Here is a 22,982-nt window from a genome sequence, read left to right on the forward strand (position 1 = left end):
ATAATATACGTCGTCAATACTAAATCTAAAAGTGCGGGTATAATAATAATCAATAAGAAAAAAGCTCTATCGTTGTCTAGGGGATAATGTATTGTCCGATGGAAATATAAAGTTCAATGCAGTTCCACAAGCTGCCGTCTTTTGGTTTTCACTAGGTTGCAATTGTTGGAGAGAGAGAGAGAGAGAGATAATGGGAACATTTTACGCTACGGGTTTTTTCCAACCTTCCTTTATGATTTTGATCCGTCAGGTGTCTCGTTGTCGTGGTCGTTCAATTGTGACCTCTCCTTTAGCTAAACCATTCTTCTGTGGTGAGCTCGCTACCCCAGGCAAAGGGAGGACGCACACGAGCCCCCACCGGTTTTCGCTATTAAACGCTGTCACGGGATTTCTAGCGTTTCTCCTGGTACGTCTAAAGGGGTTCTTCCCCAGACCCCTCTTTTATCCTCACTCACGGGGTCTTAGATGTCAATCTGGTTGGTATGGTGCAATCCCTCAACCAGCCCACTCTGGTTGTCCCCTGAGGGGTTTCAATGAATAGTACAGTACTCAATACACAATTCCTTCTCCAAGAGACAATGGCCTTTATCAGTGGTTCTGTTCCGCTGATGTCAGGACACATTCCAAACCTTGTGTATTCTGCATGTCTCTTTCTCATTTCCTGGGTCTCAGACCCGAAATAATAGCGATCTTGCGATTCTCAAAAAGGAGGGGGCAACTTTGTACCATTCAGCCCCTCAGAATTGATTCACATTCGAAACACCCCCTTCATTCTAGGATTTTTGCCACAGGTAAAAATTAATTAATACTGAGTCTTACAGGATTTCAGAATCTAACACAATACAAAAGAGTTTTTTTTTCACTACAGAGTAATACAGTTATACATTCAATTCCGCAGCTAAACAATTAGCGATTACATTGGCACTTCCTTTAATATCTTAATATCTTATACCTTAATAAATTCTTGTAGCATCAGACTCCAATTTAATAACCACCTATTTTTATTCCTTTTGTTCAGCAAAACAAAACTAAAGAGTTGTGATCTTAGCTTTCGTGTATATTACAAAATTTCATGCAACTATTAAACTTTATTTTACTTTCAAACTTAACAGTCAATCTTCCATGGTGTTGTCTTTATTATTTACATGCTTTGTTGAAATCCCTTAAAACCGGATCCTGTTATTTAAAGTGGCATCCCGTCAACCCTCGCCCCTTTTCCAGTTAACTCCCACATGGTTAGCTTGCTTCCCAGTGTGGAATAGGCTGTTGCATGCTCCTTTCATAAGAGTTATTTTATCTCAGACTCCTCCTCCTCCATGGACAACGCCACATATACCCATTGTGCCTTCACTTTTAACACACTTTGTAATAACACCACCCACTGATCTCTGGGCCACTTCTGACTCACTGCCACCTTTTCAAAATGCAAGAAATAACAATCAACATCCGTATCTTCGAACGGAAGTACTAACCTAAACTCCCTACTAACATTAAATCTCTCCTCTCGGTCTGGCCCTTGAGCTCTTCACTCTTGCCTGAACTTCTCCATGTCCAACTCATGTTGCCTCTGTTTCTCCTTCTCCTCATACTCCCTCTCCTTCTCGGCTCTCTCTTTCTCTTTTTCGGCCCTTTCCTCTTTTTCAGCTGCTTCCAGCTGTTTTAACTTAATTTCATGCTCCCTCTTCACCTCTAACTCCTTTAGCTGGAGCTCATGCTCCCTTTGCTTTTCGCCTCTTTCTTTTCCTTTTCGGCTCTTTCCTTCTCCTTTTCAGCTGCTTCCAGCTGTTTTAACTTAATTTCATGTTCCAACCTTAATTTCTCCAACTCTAACTGAGCCATCCCACTAGCTGGTACCTTTTCAGGGATATTTTCCAATACCTCAGCTGAAAACACATTCTTCACCGTATAATACTGAGTTATGGCCCTCCGCACCTCCTGCTTTTTCATCGACAACCTTACCTCTGTGAGATTTAGTCCTTTCACAAGTCCGACTTTGTGGCAGCCTCTAGCCCCTCCAGAGTTGTTTTTTTATAAATTCGTCTACATCCATCTTTTCTTGTTTCCCGTCTGGTTACCCGCACAACCAGATCCAAGTTTGGACTTAAAAGCCCGATTTACTGGCCCTCCAATTTGGTATCAAATCCCGAGATGAGGCCCTAAGTTGTTACGAACCCTGTAACTGGGTCACTTACCAGCAAAGATAGAGACGTCTGTTGAAGTCTGATGATACTATTTTTATCAGTATTTATTAGTAAAAATACACAAAAATAATATCAATGCAAATATACAGATAATATATGTCGTCAATACTAAATCTAACAGTGCAGGTATAATAATAATCAATAAGAAATAAGATCTATTGTTATCTAGGGGATAATGTATTGTCTGATGGAAATATAAAGTTCACTGCTATTCCACAAGCTGCCGTCTTTTGGTTTTCACTAGGTTGCAATTGTTGGAGAGAGAGAGAGAGAGATAATGGGAACATTTACCGCTACGGGTTTTTTCCAACCTTCCTTTATGATTTCGATTTGTCAGGCTTTTCCAACCTTCCTTTACGAGAACCATCAGGTGTCTCGTTGTCGTGGCCGTTCAATTGTGACCTCTCCTTTAGCTAAACTGTTCTTCTGTGGTGAGCTCGCTACCCCAGGCAAAGGGAGGATGCACACGAGCCCCCACCAGCTTTCGCTATTAGACACTGTCACGGGATTTCTAACGTTTCTCTTGGTACGTCTAAAGGGGTTCTTCCCCAGACCCCTCTTTTATCCTCACTCACGGGGTCTCAGATGTCAATCATGTTGGGATGGTGCAATCCCTCAACCAGACCACTCTGGTCGTCCCCTGAGGGGTCTCAATGAATAGTACAGTACTCAATACACAATTCCTTCTCCAAGAGACAATGGCCATTATCAGTGGTTCCGTTCTGCTGATGTCAGGACACATTCCAAACCTTGTGTATTCTGCGTGTCCCTTTCTCATTTCCTGGGTCTCAGATCCGAAATAATAACGATCTTGCGATTCTCAAAAAGGAGGGGGCGACTTTGTACCCTTCGACCCCTCAGAGTTGCTTCACATTCATAACACCAACCTGTTCTTAAATCTTGCTTTTAAATATAATATTGTTTTATTATCAGGGCTGACAAAGAAGAGGACCCTCCTGTAATGTTGGAAGGACAATTGCTGTTGAACAGAGGGATCTTGGAATACAGATACATAATTCCCTAAAAGTGGCATCACAGGTAGATAGGGTCGTAAAGAGAGCTTTTGGTACATTGGCCTTTATAATTCAAAGTATTGAGTATTAATTACAGGAAGGATATTAATAAGGTTCAAAGAGTGCAGAGAAGGTTTACAAGGATGTTGCTGGGACTTGAGAAACTGAGTTACAGAGAAAGGTTGAATAGGTTATGACTTTATTCCCTGGGGCATAGAAGAATGAGGGGAGATTTGATAGAGGTGAATAAAATTATGATGGGTATAGATAGAGTGAATGCAAGCAGGCTTTTTCCACTGAGGCTAGGGGAGAAAAAAACCAGAGGATGTGGGTTAAGGGTGAAGGGGGAGAAGTTTAAAGGGAATATTAGGGTGGGGCTTCTTCACACAGAGAGTGGTGGGAGTGTGGAATGAGCTGCTAGATGAAGTGGTAAATGTGGGCTCACTTGTAACATTTAAGAAAAACTTGGAAAGGTACATGGATAAGAGGTGTATGGAGAGATATGGTCCAGGTGCAGGTCAGTAGGACTAGGCAGAAAAATGGTTCGGCACAGCCAAGAAGGGCCAAAAGGCCTGTTTCTGTGCTGTAATATTGCATGGTTCTGGGGTGTAGCCATGAGCTTTTCTTGTTGAGCAAAATAGGGCAATGGGGGCAAGTTGGTAAGAGAACTTTGTTCAGTGGATGTTGAGCAAGGGATTCATTATATCAAGTACTTCAATGAGGTTTTGGAGAAAGAATTGAAAGTCTCTGATCATGCATATGCTTCAGCGCGACACCTGAGGTTTGTGTAACTGTTGTTCCAGAGCGTAGTCACCAGTTTCTCATCTGCACTGAAGATTAGCTTAATTCCTGCGGGAAGTTTGCTGAATCTGAATCAGAATCAGAATCTTAACTAGGTCTTTTTTATCAATGATGTATGTCATGAAATTTTTTGTAGCAGCAGTAGAAAAATGCAAGCTGCAGATATAAATAAATAGTGGATAAGAAGAATAATAAGGTAGGTATTGTCATAGCTTCATGGACCAATCAGTAATCTGGTGGTATAGACAATAGACAATAGGTGCAGAAGTAGACCATTCGGCCCCTCGAGTCTGTACCGCCATTCTGAGATCATGGCTGATCATTCACTATCAATACCCAGTCCCTGCCTTGTCCCCATATCCCTTGATTCCCCTATCCATCAGATATCTATCCAGCTCCTTCTTGAAAGCATCCAGAGAATTGGCCTCCACCGTCTTCCGAGGCAGTGCATTCCACACCTCCACAACTCTCTGGGAGAAGAAGCTCTTCCTCAACTCTGTTTTAAATAACTGACCTCTTATTCTCAATCCATGCCCTCTAGTACTGGACTCTCCCAACATCTGGAACATATTTCCTGCCTCAATCCTATCAAATCCTTTAATTTTCTTAAACGTTTCAATCAGATCCCCTCTCAATCTCCTCAATTCCAGCGTGTACAAGCCCAATCTCTCCAATCTCTCTGCATAAGACAGCCCTGCCATCCCAGGAATCAACCTAGTGAATCTACGCTGCACTTCCTCAATTGCCAGAATGTCCTTCCTTAAACCTGGAGACCAAAACTGTACACAATATTCCAGGTGTGGTCTCACCAGGGCCCTGTACAAATGCAAAAGAACATCCTTGCTCTTGTATTCAATTCCCCTTGTAACAAAGGCCAACATTCCATTTGCCCTCTTCACTGCCTGTTGCACTTGCTCATTCACCTTCATTGGTGAACTAGGACTCCTAGGTTTCTTTGCATTTCTCCCTTACCTAACTCGACACCGTTCAGACAATACTCTGCCCTCTTGTTCCAGCTTCCAAAGTGGATAACTTCACATTTATTCACATTGAATGACATCTGCCAAGTATCTGCCCACTCACTCAGCCTATCCAAGTCTTCCTGTATTCTCCTAATGTCCTCTTCGCATGTCACACTGCCACCCAGTTTAGTATCGTCAGCAAACTTGCTGATATAGTTTTCAATGCCCTCATCTAAATCATTGACATAAATCGTAAAGAGCTGTGGTCCCAATACAGAGCCCTGTGGTACCCCACTAGTCACCTCCAGCCAGTCTGAGAAACACCCATTCACTGCTACCCTTTGCTTTCTATCTGCCAACCAGTTTTCTATCCATGTTGAAACCCTGCCCCCAATGCCATGAGCTCTGATTTTACTCACCAATCTCCTATGTGGCACCTTATCGAATGCCTTCTGAAAATCTAGGTACACAACATCTACTGGCTTACCCTCATCTAACATCCTTGTTACACCCTCAAAAAACTCCAACAGATTAGTCAAGCATGATTTGCCCTTGGTAAATCCATGCTGGCTCGGCCTAATCCTATTTCTGCCATCTAGATGTGCCACTATTTCGTCCTTAATAATGGACTCAAGCATCTTCCCCACGACTGACGTTAGGCTAACAGGGTGATAGTTCTCCGTTTTCTCCTTCCCTCCCTTCTTGAAAAGTGGGACAACATTAGCCACTCTCCAATCTTCAGGAACTGATCCTGAATCTAAGGAACATTGGAAAATGATTACCAATTCATCCGCAATTTCCTGAGCCACCTCTTTTAGAACCCTCGGATGCAGACCATCTGGACCCGGGGATTTATTAGCCTTCAGTCCTACCAGTCTACTCATCACAGTTTCTTTCCTAATGTCAATCTGTCTCAATTCCTCTGATATCTTATGACCCTGGCCCATCCATACATCTGGGAGATTGCTTGTGTCCTCCCTGGTGAAGACAGATCTAAAGTATGCATTAAATTCTGTTGCCATTTCCCTGTTTCCCATAACAATTTCTCCCAATTCATTCTTCAAGGGGCCAACATTGTTCTTAACTATCTTCTTTCTCTTCACATAGCTAAAAAAGCTTTTGCTATCCCCTTTTATATTCCTGGCTAGACTGAGCTCATACCTGATTTTTTCTCTCCGTATTGCTTTTTTAGTTAAGATCTGCTGTTCCTTAAAACTTTCCCAATCATCTGTATTCCCACTCATCTTAGCCCTGTCATACTTCTTTTTCTTTAATGCTATACAATCTCTGACTTCCTTTGTCAACCACTGTGGCCCCTTCCCCGTCTTTGAATCCTTCCTTCTCATTGGAATGAACTGCATTTGCATCTTTTGTATTATGCCCAAGAATATCTGCCACTGCTGATCCACTGTCTTTCCCATTTAACTTTGGCCAGCTCATCCCTCATGGCTCCGTAGTCTCCTTTATTTAATTGCAACACTGACACCTCTGATCTGCCCCTATCCCTCTCAAATTGTAGATAAAAACTTATCATGTTATGATCACTACTTCCTAATGGCTCCTTTACTTCAAGATCACTTATCAATTCCTGTTCATTACACATCACCAAGTCCAAAATAGCCTTGTTCCTGGTTGGCTCAAGCACAAGCTGTTCCAAAAATACATCCCTTAGACACTCCACAAACTCCCTATCCTGGGGTCCAGCACCTACCTGATTCTCCCAGTCCACCTGCATGTTGAAATCTCCCATAACGACTGCATTACCTTTAGCACATGCCAATGTTAACTCCCTAATCAACTTGTACCCAATATCCACGCTACTGTTTGGGGGCCTATACACAACACCCATTAGGGTCTTTTTACCCTTACTGTTCCTCAGCTCAATCCACACAGACTCTACTTCCCCTGTTCCCAAGTCACCTCTTGCTAAGGACTGAATCTCATTCCTCACCAACAGGGCCACCCCACCCCCTCTTCCCATATTTCTGTCTCTACGATAGCACGTATACCCTGGTACACTCAATTCCCAGGCCTGATCCCCTTGCAGCCATGTCTCCGTTATCCCAACAATATCGTAGTTCCCCATTTTCATCTGAGCTTCAAGCTCATCTGTCTTATTTCTGACACTACGCGCATTCAAGCATAGAATTCTTAGCCCATTCCTCCTCTCTTTGCTTAAAACACTGTCTACTGTACCTAACCCAGCTCCTTGAACTTCCATCGGGCAAATTGCACCCTGAATTTTGATGACCTTCTCAAGATCACCCAAACCTTGTACACATTTAACCCCATGCACCTTCTGACCAACCCTCTGGATCTGGATCCCTGCCCCCTGCACATCTAGTTTAAACCCCCCCGAGCAGCACTGCCAAATACTCCTGCAAGAATGTTAGTACCCCTCAGGTTCAGATGTAGACCATCCCTTCGAAACAGATCCCAATGTCCCTGGAACAAAGACCAATTATCCAAAAACCTGAACCCTTCCTTCCTGCACCATGCTCTCAGCCTCGTATTAATGTGCATAATCATTCTATTCTTCGCCTCACTCGCACGTGGCACAGGTAGCAATCCCGAGATTGTCACCCTGGAGGTCCTGCCTTTCAGCTTCACTCCTAACTCCCTGAACTCTCTAAGCAGGACCCCCTCACTCACCTTACCTACATCATTGGTCCCTACATGGACCACTACATCTGGGTTCATGCCCTCACTCTCAAGAATAGCCTGCACCCGATCTGAGATGTCCCGGACCGTGGCACCAGGGAGGCAACATACCATCCGAGACTCCCGATCTGCCCCACAAAATCTCCTATCTGCCCCCCTAACTATAGAGTCCCCTAAAACTATCGCTCTCTTCTCTTCCCTCCTCCCCTTCCTAGTTGAGGGTTCAACCTCTGTGCCAGAGGCAGGACCACTACAACTCATTCCTGGTAGGTCATCTCCATCAACAGTATCCAGTACGGTATACTTATTGTTAATGGGAATGGCCGCAGGGGTGCTCTGCTCTCTCTGCCTGCTCCCCCTGCCTCTCTGGACAGTCACCCATCTGCCTACTTCTTGGTTTTTTGGTGTGATTACCTCCTGATAACTCCTATCTATCTCTGCCTCCACCTCCCGAATGATCCGTAGTTCATCCAGCTCCTGCTCCAACTCCCTAACTCGGTCTGATAGGAGCTGCAGCTGGACGCACCTTTTGCAGGTGTGGTCATCAGGGACAACTGTGTTGACCCTGACCTCCCACATACTGCATACGGAGCACACCACTGCTCTGACTGTCTCCCCCATACCTGAACTGGATTAATAGAATAAGTCTAAAAAGCACCTAGCGACCTTACCTTCTTCCCCTCAGCGAGCAATCACACAGGCTTACCGAAGTCCCCTTACGCCGAAGCCCACTTAGCCAAAGCCCAGGACTCTGCTTCCACGGACTCCGCTGCCCGCTTGACGTATAGGGGTGGGAGCTTTTTACTGAGACTGGGTCTTCAGGTTCCTGTACTTCTGGATGGTAGTAATGCGCAGAGAGCATGTTCCAAATGCTAAGGTCTTTAGTAATTGATGCTACCTTCTTAGGACACTGTCCCTTGAAGATGTCCTTTACATAGATGCTACCTGACCTGCTGAGTTCCTCCAGCATTTTCTGTTTATTGCTCTAAGTACCCAAGTTATGATAATAAGGATGTTTTACTGCTGGAATTGTGCATGAGAGCCTCTAGTTCTAGGAAAACACGTGTATGTGATTTTCCTTTACACTAGAACGATCTCAATTCAGAGACAAAGTAGGACCAAGAGGACAGCAGACCACACGTAGATAGTCACACATGTAGGTGCCTCCTGGTCACTTATGCATGCTCATTCACACTTCTACACACACGGGTCCCTTAGTGCTGCTTCCCTCTTTGCCTATCAATCTCCTCACCCATCTCTTTACACATGCAGGAGTCTCTTGGTGGAATTTCCAAAAACCTTTGGCTCCCATCTCCATAGAGATCACATCCAACATACCAAGTCAAACACTTTGGTTGCAAGAACAGGAAAACAGATTATTATCTGAATGGTGGCTGATTAGGAAAAGGGGAGGTGCAACGAGACCTGGGTATCATTGTACACCAGTCATTGAAGGTGGGCATGCAGGTACAGCAGGCGGTGAAAAAGGCAAATGGTATGTTGGCATTCATAGCAAAAAGATTTGAGTACAGGAGCAGGAGGTTCTACTGCAGTTGTACAAGGCCTTAGTGAGACCGCACCTAGAATATTGTGTGCAGTTTTGGTCCCCTAATCTGAGGAAAGTCATTCTTGCCATACAGAGAGTACAGAGAAGGTTCACCAGATTGATTCCTGGGACGGCAGGACTTTCATATGAAGAAAGACTGGATCGACTAGGCTTACACTCACTGGAATTTAGAAGATTGATGGGGGGATCTTATTGAAACGTATAAAATTATAAAGGGATTGGACAGGCAAGATGCAGGAAGATTGTTTCCGATGTTGGGGAAGTCCAGAACGAGGAGTTACAGTTTAAGGATAAAGGGGAAGCCTTTTAGGACCGAGATGAGGGAAAAGCTTCTTCACACAGAGAGTGGTGAATCTGTGGAATTCTATGCCACAGGAAACAGTTGAGGCCAGTTTATTGGCTATACTTAAGAGGAAGTTAGATATGGCCCTTGTGGCTAAAGGGATCGGGGTTATGGAGAGAAAGCAGATACAGGGTTCTGAGTTGGATGATCAGTCATGATCATACTGAATGGCGTTGCAGGCTCGAAGGGCCGAACAGCCTACTCCTGCAACTATTTTCTATGTTTCTATAGGTGATATTTTTATACCCGATAGCACTGATGATATTCCTCCAGCTCTGAACACAGATGAACTTGTGCTGAGTGCTTTATCCAACAGACTAGAGAGTGTACAGTGTGATGATCTGGGGTATTCCCTAACTTTCAAGTGCATTTGTCACTCCACTACCTTAGAGGGCTGTTGGTGGAGTAGTTGTCCAACTGCTCAAACACCACTGAAATTAGCATTTCTGTAGCTTTCAGCAGAGTTACAAAGTGACATACTTTGGAGTTCATTTCCAAAATTAATACTGTTATGTTTTGCATTCCCTCACCACTGCAATCAATTCTTGCACTTTTTCCTTATTGCCTTCCAGCTGAAGAGCATCAGTGGCTTTGGAAAAATAGCCTCCCATATGGAATGTGAGCAATTCACTTATTATTTTAGTCTTCTCTCGCTTAAATTGTTTTTGCTATGTCAACCTGTTTTGCACCAATTCTTCAGTGTGTTTGGACTTCCACTCCCTATTTTTTACACCAGGCTTTCACTTAGTAACCTATTTATTAGGTACACCTACACACCAGTTTGTTGATGCAAATATCTAATGTGGCAGCAACTCAATGCAAAAGCACAGACAAAATTGGTCAAGTGGTTCAATTGTTGCTCAGATCAAACTTCAGAATGGAGAGGAAATGTGATCTAAGTGACTTTGTTAGTGCTAGATGGTGTGGTTTGACTCCCTCAGAAACTGTTGATCTCTTGAGGCTTTCACACAAAAAAGTCTCTAAAGTTTACAGAGGAAGGTGTGAAAAAGAAAAATCATCCACTGAGTGACAGTTCTGTGGGCAAAAATACCTTGTTAATGAGGGAGGTCAGAGGGGAATGGCCAGACTAGTTCAAGCTGATAGAAAGGCAACAATAATTTAAAAAATATACGTTGCACCTAATAAAGTGGCCACTGAGTGGATTTCCTGCTCTATTTTTCTTTAAAAATAAGACCCTGCAACATTAAGAACCACCACAGATGCACCTTCTCAGAGCATTTACCATTTCCCTTTGATATATCCTGCAAAATGAACATTTTGAGCCCATAGTAAGAATATTCAATGTTGGACCCTGTTTTCTATCATCTTTATTTCTATCCTTTTCTTGCCACATCTGCAGACATTTTGCACTTCATGAGGTAAGAACATTAAAGCCAGATATTGCTATTTTCCCTGCTTCTTTTAAAAACTTTTCTAGGCTTTGTCATAGATTACAATGTATTCCAATGATATGGCTGGAGTTCTTTTAAGTTCTGCTTAAAACAGTCAAGATCTCAGGAGTTCCTATCATGGTAGCGTAGGGATTAGTGTGACACTAATACAGCTGAAGTTGTCGGGGTTCGGAGTTTGATTCCAATGTTATCTGTAAGGAGTTTGTACTTCCTCCCATGACTGTGTGGGTTTCCTCTGGGTGCTCCAGTTTCCTCCCACATGCCAAACACATACCAGTTAGTAAGTTACTTGGTCATGGTAAATGGTGCCATGATTAATATTGGGTTAAATCAGTGAGTTGATGGCAGCACAGCTCGAAGATCCAGGACGCCGAATTCCATGCTGTTTCTCTAAATAAGGTTATTTATTTTATTCTAACTATAAGGATAGACCTTTGACTGTGGCAAGGACTAGGCCTAGGCCACAGGGTCGTATGTTGCAGTCACCCAGGGAAAGAGATGCTGAGGTGGGTGGGAGTGCCTCTGTGTGCCACCAGAATTTGTTCTGGGTTGGGGGTTGGCCCGTCCTGTCAGTGCTGCTCCCCAGGGATCACTCAGTGATGCCCTCCAGTGTTCATTCGGTGCTGCCCTGTGATGTTTGCTCTGTACTGTTCTCCAATGTTTGCTTAGTGTTGCCTTCCAATGTTCTCTGGGTGGAAGAACAAGCAGGGCACTCGGACTTGGACTATATTTTTTTCTTGTGACCACTGCTGTTCAGAAGTCATAACCCTATGTGCTATGTTGTTGCGTGAATGAAATCACCAGAGAAAGTTACTAGTAGATACAAAGCACCTTCTGTTTTCGACAAAACAAAGTACAGCAGGTATGGAGCCGTATTTGGTGGAAAGGTCTGCTGGCCCAACATGGGACTCGATATTTATTTGCTAAACACAAAGGGCAATCCATATTTACAAAGTAAAGACAATGCTTTCTTCTGAAGCTACATAAAACTTCACACCTTCTGATTCCATCCATCCCACCAGTGCCAGCAGCGTCTGGACTGGGATCCACAGTTTTTAGGAAAAGCATTATTCCAAATTAAGTCCACAACATCAAGAAACAGAAGACTGGTAGCCAAACCCTTTGGCTAAATGTAAATGACCTGAACCCAAAAATCACTCTAACATGCAATATGCAATGTACTGTGTGCTGTTGGTTCTGTGTTTTGCCTCTTGGCTCCAGAAGAACACTGTTTCACTCAGCCATGTTCATGTATGGTGGCATGATAATTAAACTTGAACTTGAATTACAGGTGTACACCTTTAAAGAATGATGTCATTATCCTCTGCAATGCAGAGGACTGATTTGCAATACACCACAAAGACTTTGTGTTGCATGACAGTAATCAGGATTTAGGCAGTATTGACAAAGAGATCAAAACTCCAGATTGGTTCTCACCATGAGCCTGTTCCGATTTCTTTGCTCCTGTACTCACAAAATTTTCAGTAAAGGCCAGCATACCATGTGCTTTGGAATGGCTTTCTTTCAATGACTGGTATACAAGAAACTTCACTTTTAACTTGTATTTATCATTTTTGTACCATGGGGAATGTTTTAAGTAGTTACATCACCACTTGGTATGGAGGTGCCAATGCATAGGATTGAAATAAGCAAAGGGCAGAAGGTTGCAAACTCAGCCAGCTGGGTAATTTTTATTTATTGCAGTGTATTGCTGTTGCAAAACAAAAAAGAAATGACATATGATAATAAACCTTATTCTGATTCTCCAATGCAGATAATTACCCACCTTTCTGTTTTTGAGGCTAAAGTTGATATCCTCACATTATCCATATAATCTGCATCTACCATGCATTTGCCCACTCAGCCTCGTTATCAACATCAAATTGAAGACGCAAGAGATTCAGCTGAATTGTACTTAACAAGTTTTCACAAGGTCTGTTACTAAATTATTTCCCTGTTGCAGAGCTCTCAACAGCTCTTCCCATATCAAGGAAATAATGCTGAATAACATCTATGTGTGTCCTTCATTATGTAAATATGTCTCATACTGCTCATACAATGATTCCTTTTAGACTGCCTTGCCTGCTTGCTGTAAATATATGCAGAAGGCATAACAATGAGGTAAATGAGCTGTGTTAACTTATACACTAAAATCTAAAGTTTCTTTGCACAACTGCTTAATTTGACATTAAAATAATGCAAGCAGGTTCTTGATTCTGAATTGAGTGTTGATGACTATAATAAAGAATTAACAATTCTTAAGTCTGATGAGAAATAAATGTTTTCCTTTAGCCTCAAAGACGTACTTAATGTTCCTTCTATAGAAAATCAGAGCTTTAAAAACTGATGGGCTCATTGGAGCAGGGTGTTTTTTCATCTTCACAATGAAATAGATTTCATGTGCCCTGCAGCTCCGATAGTTTTTTGTGTCATAGCATTCTGGAATTACTTCCTGATAGCAGGGTAATGAGATTAATGGGCTCTGTCTTCTTAATCAAAGACAGTGGGAGAAGGAAATAGGTGGCTTAAAATCAAACCAGGTGCAGAAGAAGAAATCAGGAAGAGCTAGCTTAGAGAGAGAGAGGCACAAACAAAAACCATGATGCAGATCATACCAAATCGGGGTCTACTGGAGGCCACGGAATACGGACTATCTTGGGGTTAGAAGACTGTACATGTGTGGGCTTGTTTTGCTGGTGTTGTTTTATTACATGTTGTGTTCTGTTTTGTCGTGTCCTGTGCTGTTCTGCCAAGCAAGAACATGTGGTGACATTTGCAGGTTGTCCCCAGCACACCCATGGGCATGTAGTTATTAATACCAATGATGCATTTTACAATTATACATGTGTTTTTTCAGTTTTTTCTGTGTTCAGTCAAAGCTTAATAAAATAATTGTGAAGCAACAGGTTTTGTGCCCCTTTCCTGACTTCTGAAAGAACCTTGGATTAAAACATCTGAATCCAACACTCTCAAATTGAAACAATGACCTCCTATTTCTGAGACACTCCTCAAGCCCACCACCATGAGGGATCTTCCCACCCTGTCTCTTGCAAAAAGGCTATCCCCTTCTCCCAATTCCTCCATCTCCGCCACATCTGCTCTCAGGATAAGGCATTTATTTCCAGGATGAAGGAGATGTCTTCCTTTTTAAAAAAAGGGGCTTCCCTTCATCCACCATCAACTCTGCTCTCAAATGCATCTCTCCCATTTTCCACACATCTGCCCTCACCCCATCCACCCACCACCCCACTCGGGATAGGGTTCCCCTTCTCCTTAACTACCACCCCACCAGCCTCCAGGTCCAACATATAATTCTCCGTAACTTCCGCTACCTCCAACGGGATCCCACTATCAAACACATTTTTCCCTCCCCCCCCCTTTCTGCTTTTCACAGGGATCACTCCCTATGTGACTCCCTTGTCCACGTCCCCCCCAGCCCTTCCCACCGATCTCCCTCCTGGCACTTATCCTTGTAAACGGAACAAGTGCTACACCTGCCCTTATACTTCCTCCCTCACCACCATTCAGGGCCCCAGACAGTCCTTCCAGGTGAGGCGACACTTCACCTGTGAGTCGGCTGGTGTGGTATACTGTGTCCGGTGCTCCCGGTGTAGCCTTTTATATATTGGTGAGACCCGGCGCAGACTGGGAGACTGTTTTGCTGAACACCTACGCTCTGTCCAACAGAAAAAGCAGGATCTCCCAGTGGCCACACATTTTAATTCCACATCCCATTCCCATTCTGATATGTCTATCCATGGCCTCCTCTATTGTCAAAATGAATCCAAACTCAGGTTGGAGGAACAACACCTTATATACCGGCTGGGTAACCTCCAACCTGATGGCATGAACATTGACTTCTCTAGCTTCCATTAATGCCCCTCCTCCCCATCTTACCCCATCCTTGACATATTCAGTTGTTTGCCTGTTCTCCATCTCCCTCTGGTGCTCCCCCCCTCCTTCTTTCTCCTGAGGCCTCCCGTCCCATGATCCTTTCCCTTCTCCAGCTCTGTATCACTTTCGCCAATCACCTTTTCAGATCTTAGCTTCATCCCACCCCCTCTTGTCTACTCCTATCATTTCGCATTTCCCCCTCCCCCACTACTTTCAAATCTCTTACTATCTTTCCTTTCGGTTAGTCCTGACGAAGGGTCTCGGCCCAAAACGTCGACAACGCTTCTCCCTGTAGATGCTGCCTAGCCTGCTGTGTTCTACCAGCATTTTGTGTGTGTGTTGTTGTTATAATTTCATATATGTCTATCAGTTTGCCTCCTTTGCTTCAACTATACCAACCCTACTCTGATGGCCCAACACACTGACTGTTTATTTCTCTCTGTCAATATTGTTTGACATACCTAATTGCTTGAGCATTTTGTGCACTTCGCTCAAGTTTTTCAATCCACATTAGAGAACAAATTTTTTCATGGTGACCCGAAAATTTTTTCATGATGGTTTCCTCCGGCTGCTCTGGTTTGCTCCTACATTCCAAAGTTGTATACATTGGTAGACACTGCCATTAGTGTCCGAGGAGAACTGATGAGAATGTGATTAATGTAGGATGAGGTTAATTGTGTGGTAGGACTTTGGGCTGATTGGCCATTTTCCATGCCCTACATCTTAGACGTAAGAGCAGAATTTGGGCACCGGGCCCACCAAGTCTGCTGTACCATCCCTTCAAGACTGATTTATTATCCCTCTCAACCCCATTCTCATGTCTTCTCCCCATAACCTGTGACACCCTGACTAATCAAGAACCTACCAACCACTGCTTTAAATACCCAATGGCCTGGTCTCCACAACTGTCTATATCAATGAATTCCACAGAAGCACCACCCTCAGTCTGAAGAAACGCCTCCTTAACTCTATTCTAAAAGAACATCCCTCTATTCTGAGACTGTACCTCCAGTACTAGACTCCACCATTATGGGTAACATCCTCTCCATGTCCACTCTATCTGGGACTTTCAGTGTTTGATAGGTTTCTATGAGTTCCTCCTCAGTGCCATCAAATCTCATTATACAACTTGTCATCATATGCCTTCTCTGTTCAAAATGTGATCGTTTAATGTTCCTATGTTTTCCTATATAACCATATAACAATTACAGCACGGAAACAGGCCATTTCAGCCCTTCTAGTCCATGCCAAATGCTTACTCTCACCTAGTACCACTGACCCACATTCAGCCCATAACCCTCCATTCCTTTCCTGTCCATATAACTATCCAATTTTACTTTAAATTACAATATTGAACCTGCCACTACCACTTCTACTGGAAGCTCATTCCACACAGCTATCACTCTCTGAGTAAAGAAGTTCCCCCTCGTGTTACCCCTAAACTTTTGCCCCTTAACTCTCAACTCATGTCCTCTTGTTTGAATCTCTCCTACTCTCAATGGAAAAAGCCTATCCACAAAAACTCGATCTATCCCCCTCATTATTTTAAATTCCTCTATCAAGTCCCCCTTCAACCTTCTATGCTCCAAAGAATAAAGACCTAACTTGTTCAACCTTTCCCTGTGACTTAGGTGCTGAAACTCAGGTAACATTCTAGTACATCTTCTCTGTGCTCTCTCTATTTTGTTGACATCTTTCCTATAATTCAGTGACCAGAACTTTATATAATACTCCAAATTCAGCCTTACCAATGCCTTGTACAATTTTAACATTACATCCCAACTCCTATACTCAATGCTCTTATTTATAAAGCCCAACATACCAAAAGCTTTCTTCACCACCCCATCCACATGAGATTCCACCTTCAGGGATCTATGCACCAGTATTCCTAGATCATTCTGTTCTACTGCATTCTTAGTATTCTAACTCATGTTCTTGGTATTATTTTTATGTGTACAGTTTGTCTTCCCTTGCACATTGATTTTCTGTTTATGAATACTTACTTCCTGCCTGTTATGCCTCTGGCATTTAGGACAGCAATGAACGGCTTCCATCTGTAATGGTGTTCAGGGCTTCCTTCTTCATGTCAATAGCTTCTTCATGGTTTTTAGTACTGTTAGTCATGTAAGTTCTGGGTAGAGACTCAGGAGTAGGATTCTTTATTGCTGTGCCTTTAGCTATTTTGTCTTACCAGTCACTGTGGCTAGCCCTGAGCTGAATCTCCAAACATGGAGGACTGAGGAGCACTCATAATCTGGCCTCTACCCTTTGACTTGTTTGGCATGGATGACCCTACCAAGATTCAATGCATAAAGCTCTGACTCCAGATAACATAGCCCTCCAGGTCATTGTGGCATCCAAGTCACCAACAACAACAAATTTGTGGTCCTCTTGGAGGTGCTAATGAAAAGTTTTTCATGTAATTCCATTAATTTTTTTTTCTTCTATAAATGCCTGCAAGAAAATAAAAGATAGCATTTGGTAGCGTACAAGCATTGATAATAAATTTATTTTGAACTTTGAGTTCACTAGAGAAAACTGTTCTATATACTTGCCAGCAAGCCGGTCAACATGATGGCAATTCTATTAATTGTAGGTGTTTACCAAATTACTGTGAACATGGAGGAGAATGCTCTCAATCCTGGAACACCTTTCACTGTGACTGTGCTGGGACTGGCTACACTGGAGAAACCTGCCATAGCTGTGAGTATCACTGACACTATTTATTATAGAATCTGCTCTGGGTACTTTTGAGAGATGCTGTTAATTAGGCTTGGTAAAATTCAACTTTTTCCTTTCAAAACACGATCAATTAACATCAGATTGTTCATCTTTTGTGGAAACCATTAAATTGCAACATAAAACACAATATACTATTAGTGGAACAAATACAGTATTAAATCATTCATTATTAACCTGAGAGTGAGCGGCTAAAATATATTTTTGTCCCAAAATTAAAATTTACTCTAAATCATGCTCTAATAGAGAGTCCAATTTATTCACTGGTTTGACAAGGATACTGATATTTATTAGTTTATTTGAAGGGTGAAAATGCAGCATTTTACTTTGCTTTATACAAAACAGTTAATGTAAATTAAGACATCCTTTTGGTAACTCCATCCCCAGTGATTGATCACAAACAAGAGAAAATCTGCAGATGTTGGAAATATGAGCAACACGCACAAAATGCTGGAGGACCCTAAACATCCATAGTTGCTGCCTGGCCTGCTGAGTTCTTCCAGTATTTTGTGTGTGCTGCCCAGTGATTGACATTACTCAAGTACACAATCTGAAGTGGAGGAAGAGTTATTCCAGAGTTATTCTGGAAGGATTATTAACTAATTACTAAGAGTCAGGGAATGCAAGCTAAGCTTCCCGTTTGATCCTCCATCACCAGTGATTTATATTTCCAATGTCCACAGTCACCAGTGAAGGAATAATTATTCTGATTAATCCGTTTGGACAAACCAGAGAGCCGGTTATTCCCCATTATGGGTGAAGTATGTTGCTGCCTGATTATAATTTCAAACTATTGAATGAACAGGAAGACCTAATGAGGAAAATCCTATATTTTTATTATTTGGTCATCCTATTTTTTTTTTCAAATTTTACAACAACCTTTAACGTAAGAGTGTAACGGAACATGATTTTATAAACAACAGGGACCTCAGCCGGTACGGTTGCTTAAAAGCTAGCATGGTTTAATGTAACGGCTTAATGTAAAGTAACACATTTCATTGTTTGTTTTGATGCTTCTGACAAATAAAGCTAATAATGTAACACTAATAATAAACCAGTAAACACTGTGCCACAGCTGAGACTTCAGATGATCGGCTGTTTAAATTCAGCCAGCAGTGAAAGAAGTGCTTTCTTGGTTGATCTATGAACAAACCATTTGGGTGACTCTTGCTTACATGTAACCAATGAACAATGATGTGTTTGGTGTCACTGCAGTTTGGTTGGTCACTCACTTCCCTCAGCTTATTCCAGTCTAGTGTAGTCACTATGCACTCATGATGAGTTAGTATGAACTGGTGACATTAGTGGAAGGAAAAGGACTGTCAATGTGCAGTTCAAGTCCCTTCACCTGCACATCATCACGTCAGATACAGAGTCATGATTTGAAATGTTGACTGTCTATTTTCCTCCACAAATGCTGTCTAGTCTGGAAGTTCCTCCAGCAGTTGATTTGTTTTTATAACTTCAGCTGTACTTGGATTCAAGAAAACATTGTCAAAGGTCAAAATTCTTGTTTGATGTATGAAATTTGTGAAAGCATTTGTATTTCAGTAGCACCTTAGACAGCATCAAACATCAAGTCATTGATTTATGGTGAGATACAGCACAGAAACAGGCCCTTCTGCCCAGTAAGTCCATGATAACCATTAACCACCCATTTAATCCCATTTCCCACAACTTCTCATTAACTGCCTTCAGATTCTACCATTTTAACAATTTACTAAGGAAAATTATTATGGCCATTTTACCTGCTGTCCTGCATGTCTTCAGATGTAGGAGGAACATAATGTACCTGAGGGAAACCCACAGGGAGAATATGAAAACTCCACTCAGACCTCAGCTGAAGTCAGCACTGTACCTGCATCTCTGGCACTGTGCTACAGTGTATCTGCCTCTTCTACAACTGCTATTTAGATCTTTAGATATTGAGATATGGCACCTTAACACAAATGGAACCATGATCATCACCAGACACTCTATTCAGGTGAATTTGAGCAGTAACTATTGGTCAGAAATCCCCCCAATTGCTTCATATTTATAGGTATTATTTTTTAAGGTAACCAATAATGTCAGATGAATTCTCAGTTTAATGCGGCAGAGGCATTGAAGAATAAAGGGCATAAGTTCAGGTTCAAATTTTTTTGATATATGACAGTGCATATATACAACCAAACAAAATGGTGTCCCTCTGGACCATGGTGCACCCACAGAACATATGTCACACACTGCACATAAAACATTACTGTAAATAAGTTAATAAAATATAATTCAAAACAGGTAAACATTAAACAGCTTGCTGTCCTAGTGGCAGGGTATTCATTAGTCTCACTGTCTGAAGGAAGAAGCTGTTACCCAGTTTGACAGTCCTGGTCCTGATGCTCCTGTACCTTCTTGCTGACAATAGTGGGTCAAAGAGATTTGGGATTGGATGGTTGGGATCCTCAACAATATTTCAGACCCGTTGTCTAGTCAAGGTAAAGAGCTGAAAGTTTTGAGGAGATAAAAGATATTTTCACCAATACAGTAGTTGAAATCTGGAGTTCACTTCTTGAAAGGTTAGTAGAGACAGGTCCTCTCATGATACTTTAGATGTATCTTGATAAACACTTTTGTCAGAAGAACATAAAAGGCTGTAAACCAAAAGCTGCTAAAAGAGGATAGCATAGGTGGGTGTTTGATTATTGTCAAATTGAAGCACTCCTTTGTTTGTTTAAATTAGATTACTATTGAAGGAGGGGATCCACAGATCATACACAGTATGTATACATAAGGAAACTATACATAGGCAGCAAGGTAGCTTAGCAATTAGTGCAAAGCTTTAAACTGGCAGCTGGGTTCGATTCCAGCCGCTGTCCGTAAGGAGTTTATATATTCTCCCCGTGACTGTTTGGGCTTCTTCCCACACTCTAATGGTTGGTTGCTTATGAGCGTGCTATATTGGTGCCAGAAGTGTGTCAACATTTGCAGCTGTGCAGCACAATCCCCACCGATTTGATTTGACTTGACACAAACAACACATTTCACTGTATGTTTTGATGTACTTGTGAGAAATAAAGCTCCATTTTATTTTTATTGATTATCGGAGAACTGAGATGCAGAGTAGTCCAACCCCTTCTTTTGATAACTAGTTCTGAAGTAGGTTTGATTCCATTACCCTTTGAACATAGATGCAAAGAGCGTACATCTGACATCAATAGAAAATGCATATTAATACATCACAGCAGGGTTTAAGTACAATTATGTTCCAGTAATTCAGTGTCACCCTGAACTGTTCAGAAAGCTTCATTAATATACTCCAACATATGAATAACAGAAATCATTATTAAAACTGAGGACTACAATAAATTGCTCATGATGGAAAGGTTACAGTATCTTTCAGACCTTTGTGTTTTGTATTAAAAATAATGAAAATGGCTTAAATGATTTAACTCAAACCACTTTTATTCTCAGACATATATAATTTTGGCTTCCATGCTGTTTAAATAGAATTTTGAGGCTGAAGCTTTGAATGTGCACTTTTTATTGATTATTATCATGGGAAAAAATAACAAGCTGTGACAATAAGAATTGTATGATATTACAATCATGTTAATTGGGCTGGTCAGTTCTGTCCTCTGTTTGAAAGATTAATAGTACAGGTTTCCTGAAAGCAATCAACAGCATAAATGCAACACACATTCATTTGACACCAAGGTCCACTCCAGAATGAGAACGTTTAATGAAGGCTGACATCGCAGTATGGTAATCAGGGAATGCTTCATTTAGAAAAGATGCCAATATTTGAATGAAACATTAAAGCATGGGTCAGCTTCTTGGCATAGGTTGATGTTTAATATTATGGTTTTATTTGGAGGTCTCCAAGTCAATAGCTTCTGTCAACACAAAGCAAAAACAGATCAATGCGCTCTCTCACCTCAACACTCTTTGTAGGATGTCTTTGAGTTTAAAATGCACTGCTTGAAAACAAGGTAGAAATAGATTCAATTCTAACTAAGACCATAGATTCTCTATTTAAAGTAATGATTATAGTGAAGCTGAATTCATTGGGTGGCCCATTCATCGAGCCAGTATGGTCACGATGGTAGACTTGACACAGAACAATGTATAATGCTGAAATGGCTGCTACTTCTATCTATTTCATAATAATAGCACTTCAAAGTAATTCATTTCATGAAGTACTTTAAAATGTTTCTGAGAGATATTATACACCATGGTATGAATATAAATCATATTTTTAATTCATGGGAGGCACTAAAATATAATAGACCTTTATTCAGCCCAGTACCTGCATGGTGATGTTGGATGATATTGCTCGCAGATAAATAAAATGTTCTCACTATTCCTGCAGCTCTGTTCCCATTACAATATATTTCTGGATCATCATTTTTACATAAATTTAATCTCTGACAGACACACACTTTAAGATATCAGTGCATTTCTTTTTCACTGATCTTTACACATTTACTTTAAACCTTTCTCTCTCTCTTGATTATCACGGATCTGTTCTTTGTATCTAAGAGGGATTTCTAGAAGAGTTATCTCTATTTCTGTCCATTTTCCTGCCTCCCTCTCTCTCCCCTGTCTCACTCTCTCTCACACATTCATTCTCATCCCATCACTCCATCAATTGCTCACTCTCACTTTGTAGTCTGTTTATTCCTTCCCAAACCTGTTGCATGACAACATTTGATGCACCAGCCCATACGTCTATTGAAAGGTTTCCTACTATGATGAAATGGATTCCTGACCTCAATATAACTTGCTCCATTGTAATGAATGGTGTTGGGGAAGAAAGAATAATGAGGAGTAGTAACTAGTAAATAGGGATGCGGATTGTGTGACTGCGGTAATAGGGAACTACAAACAAAGCCTAGAATTACTGGCATGGAACACAGCAGTGATGACATCCAAGGTTCAGGAATTTTGTTAATCATGTTATAACATGCACCTATTGTAATAGAAAATAGAATTTACTGTTAGACTGGTGGACAATTATTTCACTCTGTAATCAAGACATAACCCATTAGTTTATTGCATCTTCTTGTAGCCACCATTCTGTTAACAAAATGTACTTTTACTGGAAATCCCATCAAATGAGAATATAAAAGTTCTGCTCAAGTTCTGCCCAAGTTCCTGCTCAAGTAGATCAGCTTTCACTGATGTCCTGGTGCACACTATTTCTCAATCACCCATTATTCTGAACAGCAACTCCAATTGATCTTTCAGTTTGCTCTGACAAATTAGATGCAAGGCATGTCTTTCCACAGCACACTACATGTGACAATAATAAAGCAATTTACTAATATTCATGCACACTAACTGAACCATCTGAATGGTCCTCTGGGGCACCAGAATCTACTCCTGATTCAGAATCTCACAGGCTGATGCA

The 22,982-nt window shown here is 41.7% G+C and overlaps 1 protein-coding gene across 1 annotated transcript in view; it reads left to right on the forward strand.

Annotated features, from left to right (window-relative positions):
• The window catches only part of LOC132394274 (contactin-associated protein-like 5), a 1,716,192-nt gene that overhangs the window by 902,878 nt on the left and 790,332 nt on the right, over positions 1-22,982 (forward strand). Inside the window, exon 11 of the mRNA XM_059970198.1 lies at positions 17,451-17,557. Coding sequence (XP_059826181.1) covers positions 17,451-17,557 — 107 coding nt within the window. The remainder of the gene's footprint in view (positions 1-17,450; positions 17,558-22,982) is intronic.

This window comes from Hypanus sabinus, chromosome 5 (assembly GCF_030144855.1).
Source record: "Hypanus sabinus isolate sHypSab1 chromosome 5, sHypSab1.hap1, whole genome shotgun sequence".
In the NCBI taxonomy this organism is placed as follows: domain Eukaryota; kingdom Metazoa; phylum Chordata; class Chondrichthyes; order Myliobatiformes; family Dasyatidae; genus Hypanus; species Hypanus sabinus.